Source organism: Procambarus clarkii, chromosome 70 (genome assembly GCF_040958095.1).
Source record: "Procambarus clarkii isolate CNS0578487 chromosome 70, FALCON_Pclarkii_2.0, whole genome shotgun sequence".
NCBI classification, from domain to species: Eukaryota; Metazoa; Arthropoda; class Malacostraca; order Decapoda; family Cambaridae; genus Procambarus; species Procambarus clarkii.
In genome coordinates this window covers 30,276,252-30,290,195 of record NC_091219.1, presented here as the reverse complement: position 1 = coordinate 30,290,195, position 13,944 = coordinate 30,276,252, and the positions used below count along the sequence as shown (strand labels likewise).

At 45.8% G+C, this 13,944-nt stretch overlaps 1 protein-coding gene across 5 annotated transcripts in view; it reads right to left on the bottom strand.

Annotated features, from left to right (window-relative positions):
• The window catches only part of LOC123775321 (trichohyalin), a 126,627-nt gene that overhangs the window by 61,910 nt on the left and 50,773 nt on the right, over positions 1 to 13,944 (bottom strand). For all 5 annotated transcript variants that reach the window (XM_045770383.2, XM_045770380.2, XM_069311866.1 and 2 more), the window contains 2 exons: positions 10,543 to 10,890; positions 8,809 to 9,508 (listed from right to left, as the gene is read on the bottom strand). In XM_045770383.2, coding sequence (XP_045626339.1) covers positions 8,809 to 9,508; positions 10,543 to 10,890 — 1,048 coding nt within the window. The remainder of the gene's footprint in view (positions 1 to 8,808; positions 9,509 to 10,542; positions 10,891 to 13,944) is intronic.

The window sequence follows — 13,944 nt, the reverse complement described above, 5'->3', positions numbered from 1 at the left end:
TTGTTGATGTGGCTTTGTTGTACTGCCTACAAAGTTCAACAACACGTGTACCGTTCTCATGCTTCCGAATGATCTCTTGTTTCTCCTCTATTGTCATCCTCACATGAGCTTTCTGGCCTTTATCCTTACCACTGGCTTTCTTGGGACCCATGGTGAGATATATAATAACAAATTGTATAGACAAATCACCAAAAATCCAACAAAACACTGAAAATACGCGAGAAGAATTGATGTGGGGGTAGTCACTGAGCGCGAGACAATAATAAACTGAGGGGCGGCGGGGCGACGATCGCGCTAGGTCGGCTGTACGCGTATCAACAAACTCGCGTCCAAACTCGCCTCCCGAAGTAACCCTCGCCTTCTGAGACAAATTTTTGGAGTAAATACACCTCGCCTTCCGAAAACCTCGCATACAGGGACAATCGCATTCCGAGGTACCACTGTATCTCTCCCGCCTGCACTCAAGAGAATACAGATTTAGGCATTTCAGTCGGTCCCAATAGTTTACGAGAGGAGTTGTTATTACAATCCCAATTAAGAGAGAAGAGGATAAAAACCAGGACCAAGTTGGTAGAGAAATTTATCAGCAAGAGCTCTAAAAAATAGAGACCCTTCATCATCAAGAAAGGCTTCTTCTCCAGCCCAATGATAAAGGACCTGTTCCTCTCCAGTGCTGCTATCAAGAAGCTCATCTCTTTGGAAAAAGATGTTCATAAGTGGCAGAGATCAGAGCTCAGTGACAGTCATTTTGAAATTCTAGTCTTCTTGAAGGGAAACCGAGGCATTCTACTTATTATGCTTTTTCCTAGTTTTGTTACAGTATATTAACTTTTGTATTAATTTTATTATTTGTAATTTAACTATAATATAAAAAATTAAATATTAATGATTTCCAGTGCCTTCAATTGTGTATTTCACTTTAATTTAATATTTAACTTATATTTAATGCAAGAACCAAGGAAAGCATCATAATTTTTTCTTCCAAAAGGACAGTGACTGGCACCGTCAGTCCACACGGAGATAAGGACCAGGATTATTGATACTTTTTGAGGAACAGCACAGCAGCATATAGAAAACATTTAACAACCCTCATCAGTGCAATAAGCATTACCTTGGTGTGCAGAATGTATCTGAGTGTCAAGACATGTGGGCATGTGACCATGTTTAGACAAAACTGGAAAGATGTCAGTGCTCACCTAACCTCCAGGAAGGTAACATGTTACCATTTCCTATTTCCTAACACTACTGCCTCTGCAACCCATGCAGCTTTTCAAATAGTATATCCAAGGATTATTTAACCACTGTACCACACACACCATGATGTAGGGAAAGGGAGTTTGATGCACTACATATAACATTTGCATCTTTAATAATCATGAACAAAATAATAAGTGCAATTCCTTTGGGTTGAAAGTGTCATAGATGATCCTGACTGTAATAAAAATTATGTACAAAGTTCAGATATCAGTGAACAAAAATAATAGTTAGGATGTTCACAGCAGAAGGCAGACATTGACAGCACACTTCAGAGTTTTGTAAAACTATGCCTCATGCAATGTGACATTATCTTCATTTAGAAAATAATCTTGTTGAAAATTATTCATGTTCATGATTTAGTGACAGGAATCGAATAATAATAGCAATGTGTCTAGTATATTTCTGGGTATTTCGCTCCATTAGAGGAAGTCGGCTGCTTGAGTCAATTGGTCATAGTGTATAGCACTATACTGTATACGGAGCTAAGATTTTATAAACACAAAACACCAAAATTAGCTGGTACTTCTTAATGGTTTACAAAAACATAGATGTATAATGAGTGTATATAGTGTAATATCAGCAAAAGCACTGTTTCACTGACCTAAGACTATAATATACGTGTCACTAGATATGAGCACCATATTTTTGGAAATAGTGATGTTCCACATATTTAACTAAATAAATTCCTAAAATTACACACTATATCATATTACTGCCCCGGACCTACCACGCCGGCTGCCTAGCATCAGTTCGAAAGCTAAGCTTCAACCAACGCGAAAAAACCGCCGACCGGTGGGAGGGAGGGTTGCCAGGAAGCCTCCGGGGCTCACCCAGAAAATGGCGTTTCATTACATTCAACGCTGGTTTTCTGTGGGGAGCCCCTACGGCTCCCTGGAGCTTCATACCCAGAGAGAGAAGGAAAAGAAAGGGCTGAACTGGGAGGCGGCCGCCACAAATTCCGCAACGTGAAGCCGAGACAATAGGCTGTCTTGGGTCGCAGGCTGCAACCTGCAACCCAAGCCAACAAGAACACACAGGAGCAGGCGAGCATAAAGAATAGGCGGCCAAGAACCTGTGCGACCCTCAAATTTCTGTGCCCGAAATGAGCCCTAGACATCACCAACACAGCAGCAAAAGCTGCAAATGTCCGAATAGCACGGGCGCAAGGAAAGACCGCAGGCTGGAAGACTCTGCGGACAACCTGGGAGACCCGAGCCCTGAAACAGGGAACGAGGGGAACCGGATCAACCCAAAGTGCATCCCCAGACACGGTATGCAGGTAACGGCAAAAAAGCGCAACCGGACAACACAGGACGCACCCCCGGCGAACCAATCAAGCATCAATAACCCAAGAATCCCTACGAAAAGCAGCCGTCTCGACCGTCACCAGAAGGACGGAGAAAGGCTGCACACGTACAAATCTACCACCAGTACCAAAGAGCAGAAACCTGAACAGAAGGGGCTACCACAAACTGAGAAGATAAGAAGGCACCCAGATTAAGGACCAGGATGGCTCAGGCAACGCATGAGCAGGCTGGAGGTGAAACGAAACACGAGAAAGCGTACGAAACGGGGCAGATGTGACGTCCACCCTGATCGCAAGCCGGAGCGGCTCCGCCAGCGCTGCACAAAACAAGGCGACAGTAAGAAACAAACTGTAGTCCTGAAACCCCCAAGAAAGGACAAGACAACCCGATGCGAAAGAGAAGACGACCTACGAAGAGCAAGAAAAAGTGCATAGAAACACCAGGAGCGTCATACTGTCGCCGAGATGAAGCTCGCAGGTGGGAAACCATCAACAAAGCCACTTGATCACCACAGAGATGGTGATACCCCGCGTCAAAATACCAGACGCAAAGAGCCGAGGAGAAGGCCAAACCAGTCACGTACAGGACCGGTCCGACCTGCCGAAAGAGGTGGAGCAGCGGGAAAACGCCCCGGGTTTGGCCACCTATCGAGCAGCGTCTGAAAATAAAGCTGGGCCGGCCACTAAGGGACCATAAGGATTACTCTCGTGGGAATGGGCTCCAACCGAGCCAGAACCCGAAGCAACAGCTGAACCGGGAGAAGAGGAACAGGTACCCCCACCTCGACCAGTCCTGCCGAAAGGCATCCACCGTGAACGCCTCGCAGGCAGGTAAGGGCACCACATAGAATGGGCGATGCCTAGACCACGCTGACTCGAAGACGTCCAAGGCCAGGAGTCCATACGTCCGGCAGAGCCAACGAAACGAGTCGGTGACGACTGGCCAATCCGCGAACAGAGGAATAAACCGAGACAGCTGTCCGCCAAGACGCAGGACACACGCCGGACATGAACCTCACAGTTAGCCAAACCCCCGAGAATCCAGCAAACGAGCCACTCTAAGGGAACAACCCCAAAGGTCAAACACCTAAGAGAAACCCTGTGGTTCCGGCAGAGAAACCCTGTGGTTCCGGCAAAGAACCACCAGAGAACAGTCCGAATGGAGCTGAATGGTCACTTCGGGGCCGTCTCACACTTGCAGGCTGAGAAAAGAACTAGGAGATCGCTCCATACACAAAATCCAGAACACTCAAGAGTATTCAGGAGGTTATGACCGGAGAGAAGAGGAGTGAAAACAGTGTAGAATCCATGAGAAAGACTGCGGAACACCAACACGTGTACACCGCCCAGAAACAAAACGATCACCCCCGGCTCCAGCGGCCAAGGTACGAACTGCTTGATGGGGTTCAGGGAGTTCTTCCACTCCGCAAGCCCGGCCCGAGGCCAGGCAGGAACTACACCACCCGTCTTCCAGGCGGTGTGGTTCGTACACCAGTCCTATGTACACATGTTGTACATACACCAGCAAGGTGTACGTAACAAATATAAGGAATGTCAAAACAGGAAAGAGAGAATGTGAATACAAAAGGAGAAACAGAATCGAAAGAGAAGGAGGACTGAAGGGGACCAATGAGTCCGAGAAAGGACCGGAGGGAAACCTCACCAGAAGCCAACAGACGTTCCGGTAATATTGGAAGTACCGAAGAGGTTCGCGAACCAATGAGAACCATGACAAGCAATCACAAACGCACAGAGGCACATATGGGCCTAAAGATATCCCAGACCAAGGGACGTGCAGGGATCCCAATACGAAGGGAACAGAATCTCGACAATAGCACGAAAAAGGTGAGGAAATGGGTGAAAAGCACCCCAGGAAGGACGGAACCGACGGACCCGAACCCAGGGAGGTATTACGGACATCACCATCGTCTGAGTGTGGCCTCGTAATTCCAGTGCCATCTATGAGTCTGCACTCAAACTTCCCTGGAATTGGACGCAATGTAGACAATGCCATCTATTGGTGGTGGCGTACCTGCGACCAACGGCTCTGGTTTCCTGCCTTGGCTAGACACAGAAGTCGTCGTGAATGACCTCTGGTGAGGTGGCGGATCAAGATCAGCGCCATCTAGGTTGTGCTACGTGCATAATGTCAACTCCCCAGTGAGTAAGTGTTACTTCCTGATTTCACCAATAACGTCCATTTAACTGATGACGTGTTTGTGTCCACAGAGGTGACGTGGGACAGCAGTGGCACTGGAGACGGCAGTTTACCTAGGGCAGCCGACATTCTCCCAACTTAGTTCTGCAAGACGATTAAGTAAGCCGCAGCCGATCCAAAGGAGTGTGTGTTCACTGCTGTTCACGTAGTATTGGAAGAGATCGGCATACCCCGGGACTGGCTTAGGGAAGAAACGGACGACAGTGAGGTGCCTGTTGAGAAGCGCTGTTAGCCGGACGCTAGAGGCTTCTACCAGGGGTTCGCTACCCCTGTATCGATTGTTTTGTGGCCCCGATCAGCGTGTGGCTGAGGTTCTCTGCCAGCAAGTGGCTGGAGAGTGGTCGTGGGGTATAGGCACCTCTTGATACCGTCAGTGGGCTGGCCCACGTACAAAGTGGAACTCGCCAGTGTTCCCCAGTATGGTTGGACAAAGTACTGGGTGAGAGAAACACTGAGGCTTGACGAACACTGCATATGAGCGCGTTTGATATCCTGTGTGAAAGGGTATCACTGTACATAGATGTAGAAATAATCTATTTATTCTAATAATGTATATATATTTTTGACAGTGGAGGTAAATATATTTAAAAAGGGAATAGTGTTTTGTTCATCCACCCCCCCCCCCCTTTTATTCATTGCAATATATAGCCAAATCTTGAAAGCGTACTACCGACTTGGGGTCGGATACAACAAGGTTCATCCATCAACAACCCGGCTACTGGTCCATAGTGACCTGTAACAGAGGGGTAGACCCAAAACCAACATGAACGCAGAGGGGGAAGGAAACCCCCAACTCAGAGGAACTGCAAGCCCCATTCCGAGAGTACAAAAACCCCAGTATGGGCAAAACGGGACCTAGGCCCCCCCAGGCAACCTCTCCCCAAGGTTGGAGAGAGGTTGAAGGAGGTTCCCCGGGAACCTCCACGGCAGGACCCGGGGCCGAGTCATTCCCCCAAAGCCCCAGCCCCACAAGTAAAAGCCAAGGTAGCCAAAACAAAACACCAAGGAAGGGACCCCATTCGTCAGATCCATACGGCAGGGCTAGAGGAACAGGCTCGAATGCCTCCACCGCCACCCTGGAAGAGGAAAACCCCCGAGACCGCCTGAATCTCAACCCTACCAGGCCCTGCCCTAACCCTGACACCCACCTACGGTTCGGAGCTGGAAGCAAGGGAAAGGAAGTGTGCACAACAGAAGGGGAAGGACGAGGAGGAGCGGACAGAACCGGAGCCGAAGCGACTCCCACCCACAAGTTCGGACCCCTATAACCAAAACAGGGCAGTCTCAGGGCATCCGGGACCGCAACCGTTGCAGTAACCTAAACCTAGCATGCAACGCCGCAGCTGCCTGCACCCACATATCATTATCAGTGGCTTGGGTGAACGGGAGCATGTATAGACAACACACGTCACACGAGGGAGCTGGTCGGCCGAGCGGACAGCACGCTGGACTTGTGATCCTGTGGTCCTGGGTTCGATCCCAGGTGCTGGCGAGAAACAATGGGCAGAGTTTCTTTCACCCTATGCCCCTGTTACCTAGCAGTAAAATAGGTACCTGGGTGTTAGTCAGCTGTCACGGGCTGCTTCCTGGGGGTGGAGGCCTGGTAGAGGACCGGGCCGCGGGGACACAAAGTCCTGAAATCATCTCAAGATACCTCAAGACTCCCAGGCAAAACAATCATCGACCCAACAGACAGCATGGCGGAGGCAAAACCGGTGAGTGTCACCCTGAGACAAGGGGACAGAGCAACCTTCAAACTCGCAAGACACATTAGATAGACGCAGGGGTCACATCTATTGGACCTCGGAGCCCCCGTCTGGTTTTCCAGGGCCCTTAGCCATGGTTACATGCTAAGGGAAGCCCAGGCAGGATACTGCGAACCGGCGCTCAAGTCTACCAAACAAACTTCTAAAGCTGAACCCCCGGGACGTGCCCACTCACGGGGGCCAAGCGGGAAGAACCACCAAACAAAGAAATATAGATATATATATACCCCAAGAACAGCAATGTGGGTCCACAAAGACAGCTCCCCCACCAGGCAGAAAACAAAAAAAGAAAAACCTCGCAAGAGGACAACGTACCCCAGCTGAACACTGCCCCCTTACCCAGAAACAAACAAGGGTAAGAAAAACCCCAGCTGACTCCAAGGGCTGCCAAGTACCGAGCAGTAAAGGACACAGCGGAGGTAGATCCTGAGGTGACTTGTGGAGGGAGGAGCCAAGCCGCAAGGGCAGTACCTACAGGGCACCTAGGGAAGAAAACCCTAGGCAAATGAAGCCTGAGTATTGTGGAATACATCTTCTGGCTCACGCACCACCTGTAGAGACAGCCCATACTATAAGGCACAGAAATGAAACAAAAAAAAAAGGAGCCAGAGGCACGACTGCACCAGACTTCCATTAGTCAAGAACTGAAGGTTGGGTTGCTGGTGGGTGGGTATGGGGCACCCCCTTCCCCCTCCCAGGGAGGGGAGGGGGGGGGGAATTCGCAGACAGCGGTGAGGTGACATGACGACGACATGCTAGTTTGCTCATTTTCGTTTGGGGAGTTCTGTCCACTTGTTCGGCCTTCGGTCGCAATAGTTTTACCAGAATAGTGGTAAATCTGGGTGCCTGTTGATAACAGACATAGAATGCCCCAACCACAAGGAGGTCTCTATAGGCCATTGCTCCTTGTGCCTCTCTAGAGGGAGCCAGGTTCTGGCACGTGGTCCCCGGTATGCAAGAACTCCATGCATTGACTGATACTAGAAAGATATACATATCCATTCAGCCTGGATAGCTCCAGGGAGCAGACGGGGCTCCCCCTCAAAAATTAGATATAAAAGCAGAATTTTATGTAAATTATTATGTGTAAATGCATTTGCAGCAGCGCCTGCCATACTGCTCGGCTGGAGAACTCCTACGCTGGTGTGTTCTCTGTCAATATTGCCAGACATCCTCATTCCATTACAGCCAAAGTTTGATACTATTTTTTTGTTTAAAGTTTCCTGTGATCAAAGAAGGCATTTTATCAATATACGAAGAAAACTAAATTTTGGGGGAATAATTTTTTCCGCGCACCATGAGCGTGTTCTATTTTAGTTTCCATTTTTTATTTATTTATATAGACAAGAGTTCTTACATTCTTGTACTGCCACTGGCCTGCGAAAGCGTTTCAGGCAAGTACTTAATCCTATGTTCCCGGACCACGATCCGCCAAATCGTTTAACAACCAGATACCCATTTTACTGTTGAGTAAACAGAGGCTACAGTTAAGGATTGACGCCCAGTAAATCCTCCCCGGCCAGGATACGAATCCAGGACAAAGCACTCGCAAAATGCCAGGCGAGTGTCAGGGGGCCTGACAGTTGAGTGGACAGTGTTTTGGTTTCGTAGTCCTGAGGTTCTGGGTTCGATCCCCTGTGGAAGCGGAAACAAATGGGCAGTTTCTTTCACCCTGGTGCTCCTGTTCACCTAGCTGTAAATAGGTATGTGGGAGTTAGACAGCTGCTACAGGCTGCTTCCTTGGGGTAACAAAAAGGAAGTCTGGTCGAGAACCGGGCCGCGGGGGACGGTAAACCCCAAAATCATCTTGGGATAACCTCAAGAAGATACAACTACAACACGGGGACTGCCATATAGCTGCGCATTACAATAGCTAATGTTATTTCTGATAATTTATTCCTAATAATAGGAAATGCCTGAATGAACTTTAGGAATTGGTGGATGTTATAATAATTCTATGTTATAACCAATACATTCTTGGAGGTGGGAGTGTGGCACCCTGAAAGAGGTCCCATGGTCACATGGGACGGCACTGAGTTGCTTGCACAGCACTGACTCGTGTACAGGAGGACCTTGCTCCATCAAATTCCTGCAAGGCGCAACACAGTTCATGTTCAATGTAAATTATTAGTGGACTAAATAAACATGGGTTTGTGTCGATTTTCTCCCTACGCTGCCTTTGGATTCCAATGAAAGTGTAGACAGAATTATAATGAATTTTATGATGAATGAAATACTGGGAATAAAATATGATGCCTTACCATTTCTCTCTCTCTCTCTTCAGTTCCTCCTTGATCAGTTTCCTCTTTCTTTTCCTTCTTGTCCTCTTTCTTATCATCCTTAATACTAGAACGTGTTTTCACTTCTAAACAATCAACTTTTTCTTCTTTGGCACTAGCTCTTGTCTTCACTTCAACACCTTCATTTTTTGCTATGGCAGCTCTGGTTTTTGCTTCAGATCTGGGTGTTCTAGGTTCTCTTAACCTTTCTTTTGGTACAGAAGACTCTCCTGTGACATCTTTTGCACTTGCAGACTCCTTACTTCTATCTTTGTTTACTGATGGTTCTCGAGATCTTTCTCTTGTTGTTGTTGGTTCACGGGAACGCTCCCTTATGGAACCAGGCTCTTTAGAGCGTTCCCTAACAGAACCAGGCTCTTTAGAGCGTTCCCTAACAGAACCAGGCTCTCTAGAGCGTTCCCTAACAGAACCAGGTTCTCTAGAGCGTTCCCTAACAGAACCAGGCTCTCTAGAGCGTTCCCTAACAGAACCAGGCTCTCTAGAGCACTCCCTTATGGAGCCAGGTTCTCTAGAGCATTCCCTTACAGAACCAGGCTCTTTAGAGCGTTCCCTTGATGTTGGCTCCTTGGACCTCTCTCTTGTTAACAATGGCTCTTTGGACCTCTCTCTTGTTACTGCTGGCTCTTGCTCCAGAATTTTTTGCGTGTCTTGCTTAGAATTTCTGAAATAAAGTTAAGGTCTATATATCTCTGGAATTCTTTAATGACATTTTATATACAGCATACTGCTTTGTCAAGAATTATGATAATAGTATTTTACATGTCTAAGCAAATATGCAGCAAATTAGGTATGCTTTGGTAATAGTCAATTCCCGGGCCAGAACATCTCAGGATAAGGAGAGTTTACTAAGAAAAGGCTCAATAAGTTTGATTACTCTTGGGTACTAATATGCAGAAAACAAAACCAGTAGTCCCTACAATCTATGAAGTGTTATTAGCAAGAAAAAAGAACACTGCCAGGTATATTACACATCATCATTACAGTAATGTTATTTTTTTGTAATAAATAACAAATTATATATCTATACTATAAGAGAATGTTCTTGTCTGTGTCTGTTCAAAGTTGAAAGCCAAAAACTTGGAGAAAGCCTCACCCAAATTTGTACGCAGAATTGTCCGTAAATATTTGTATAATAATTACATTTTTACTTATTTTATCATTGTTAGTATTTAGCACCAAAATACTTTGGGTATGGGAAAATGATAACACATGGCCTAATGCAATGTCAAAAGTTTCTTTTGACTGTTTTGTGCACATACTATTTAAATATGGAAGATTAATAATATAATTTGAATACTATCATATTTTATATTTATTCAAGTTCTAATACACTGTACAATGTATTGGAATTTGGTTTAGATTATAAATTTAGATTATAAATTTAGTCTTGGTTTAGATTAAATCAAATTTTAACCTGGATGCTTCCCTCTGGATTGGCAGAGTTTGCTAATTTCATCAGATGAAAATGTGGAATATCAAAGTTATATAAAAATTCTCACTAAAATTTTTATTTGCCTCATTTCCACATTATGAGCATTGTTGAGCTATTATACTAAAAGTCCTCCCTGTGGCTTACTAGCAGAATATGCAATATACACTAAAATATATACTATAAGCAATAACATACAAAAACCTGAACTGGGTGACAATGAACTGAAAATACTGCATATATCAGTATACATTTATTGTACTCACTTTGCAACTTTTCCCTCATCTTTCCTCTTTTCAACTTCTTTTTTATCAATTTCCTTTTTGTCAGGTTCTTTCTTGTCTCCTTCCTTCTTCTCATCAATTTTTTTAGCATCATCTTTCTCATATTTTTTTTTATCTGCTTTTTTTATATCCTCCTCCTCTTCCTTCTTTTCCGTTTCATCCTCTGTTGACTCGCAACTATCATTTTCTTTCTTCTTGGATGCACGAGGTGTTCGGTCACAGTCACGGATCAAGCTTCTACCTGAACGGTGCCTTGTGCGAGATCCACGCGGATTGCTGACCATGGTGCAGCCGAGCTTACGATAAAATTCCTCAAAACTTTGGAGGTACCTGTAACAAGGGTAATATAATAATTCAGGAATGACAAAGCATACAAAAAATGGATGACACATGAGCTAAAACATTTGATATAGTGAAGTTAACATTTCCGAAAATATTTCGGACACCATAGTTAACAACTTTCGGGGCAGTCAATTGTATGAAGTTTTGGGAAGATATACTGTATAGGTACATGCCTCCACTATAAGTACATAGTAAAACGTACATGGTATCATGACGTACTTCCCCCCCCACCCCTTGCATGTTACTGTGAACTATTTCTGGACTACTTACCTGGGAGGCCCCCAGTGGCTCCAGTTACTGGAGAAAAAAACTCACAGCACCAAGAGCAGAGATAAAAAGCAATAAAAGGTTAAAAATACAAAATTCACAAATGCACAAATAAATGTATATAGCCCCCCTCAGTAGCTCCCTAAGCACTACCCCAATGACACCCAGCAGGAGGAATCCTGCAACACAACCCCTAATATATACGAGATCTTGAATGAAAAACTATGTAGCAGTGAAAAATAATATAAAGGTGGAAGAGCATTCCTGTACCTCTTTTCCCCTGTCCAGCTGTTGCTCCAGGTCCTAGCTCGCTTGGGATCCTAACGAGGGAGGGCGATTCTCCTGGCTCTATGGTGGCCAGCCCAGCCTTGGTTTCAGGTCATGCTAGCTCGGTGTCCAAAACCAGGCGTTTTTCTGTGGCTCCGCCTCTTCCAGCAGATCTGGCCAGTGAGATACCTCGCTGGTACCGCCTTACTCCTCCGCACTATGCATCTGGTCTTTTTAACCCGAGTGTATTGCCATTTATATGGTGATAAGGTGGCTTCTTTGATGGTGTCTCACTTGCAGTCTTCTTCCAGGCGACCGTATGTAGTTTCTTACAGGTCTTTCCATCTATTTCTTTCTCTTTGAAGATTTTTGTCAATTTTGGACTGGGTTGTTTTATTCTTTCTCTCTTGGCTTTTTTGAGGAAGGGGGTAGCACTAATACTCGAGAGGGCTAGTTGTATGAAGGGTTGTTAGTTGGGTTTGTTTGTAGGGGGAGTTATTTTGATCTTTTAGGATGTAGATTGCACAGGTTAACCAGACATTTATCTGTTTTGATTCGCCTTTCTTTCTGGGTATCTTAATATATCATCAATTAAGACATTTTAAATGTAAAGTGCTCATAGGCCATTCCTCTCTGAGGGAACCAGTTTCTGGCTCATGGCCCCCGGTAGGCATAAGGACTCTTGTGATTGATGACCCCAAACTAATATAGCACATAGCAGTTTAGATAGCTTCAGGGATCCGATGGGGCTCCCCACAGAAACAGGGCTTTAAAAAAAAAAAAGGGAGGCACAGAGGGGGGGGGCTAACAGATAATCAAGGAAACAAAAAATGAGCCAAAAACCTGATCTAGACATCAAGAAGGATCCAGAGAATAATGAACAAGCTGGAAATGACAGAACTAAGGACAGCCTCGAACCAGCGAAGAATGTCTCCAGCCAATCTACTGAAAGAGGAAGAACCACAGAAAAAGCCGTGGGTTTGAACAACAAGCCAGAAGAGCAAGAAACAAAGGCTAAGCAGGTCACCAAGGCCTCGGAAGGTACTCCCTGGTGATGTCTCAGGGTGCAACAACAGCAGCAGCAGCAACATAAAAGTCAGGAAATCCTACTGAATACAGGTCATCTGAATGGCATCCATGATGAATCATGATCAGGAAAGAAACCCATAAAACATCAGGGAACAGACCCATAAAAGAAAAGAAGCCTCCAGACCAACACCAACATGAAGAGATACACTCTGAAGCACCCAGATGTTCCACAATGCCAAAGGAAGTATACACCATCAATGGTCCAGTTCTTGGAAATGCAATGGAAGCGAGAGAAACCAAGACGTTAAGACCAGCCATCTGGGAACCGAGCACACAGACAAATCCCAAAAATCTAAAATACAAGCCACTTGCAGAGACCAGCCCCAAAGGAAAAGGACCAACGTGGCCACTGCAAATCTTACAACAAGTTGAAGGGGAGCAGATGGAGTGAGGCCAGGGGATGGAACCTATTGGGAGACAAACATGCATCAGGGCCTGCCTCACTGCTGCAAACTTGAAAACAGTGTGGCAGACCCAATGAACAAGATTCCAGGGCAAAACCTGTGACTGAACCAACTGGGACTTCAGCCAGTTCACCATGAATTCAAACTTGGCAAGCTGGGAAAGAAAGAGATTTTCAGGTTTGTACACACACAGACTGGCTGAGTGCATGGGTACATAAAACAGCAAATTATCTAAGCATGTCATATTTGGAATCATAACCACCAAAAATGAGAACTACACCCCCTTGGTCAAAAGTCCAAGGAGCCAAAACAAGTTAAAGAGAAGAACCTGATATAGGAAGAGAAAACGCCCCAATGAAAAAAACTAGTCCCGAGACAAGAAAAACTTAATGAACTTAGTGGACAGCCTGCAGAGGCAAGAAAATAAATAACAAGAGGCAGCCTACAAGCAAGAGGAGTGATCCAAAGGTCAAGTGAGGAAAGTGTAGAAAATATATCATGATAGGCACGAGGAGCAATGGCCTATAACTTCCCATGTAATCGGAAGCAGTCTATGTATGCCATTTACCAGGTCAGGCACTCAGAAAGGAAGGAATTTCAAAACAAACTACAGCTGGTTAAAAAATTGCAAAGCGAAAGCTGAACTCGCAAAAAGAACTCCCCAATCAAAAACAAGTAAACAAGCATGATGCTGCCGCTGTCTCGTTGTCTCTTCAATGATGTTGAAGAGACAAAAGTGCCAAAAAGACCGCCAGGAAACGGCATACTGTAGCCGAGACAAAAATCGCAGTTGAGACACCATCAACGAAGCCACCTGATCACCATACAAGTGGTACCTGCTTGATGGGGTCCTGGGAGTTCTTCTACTCCCTAAGCCCGGCCCGAGGCCAGGCTTGACTTGTGAGAGTTTGGTCCACCAGGCTCTTGCTTGGAGCGGCCCGCAGGTCCACATACCCACCACAGCCCGGTTGGTCCGGCACTCAAATAATTAACCCTGCGGAGTTTATCATGGGGT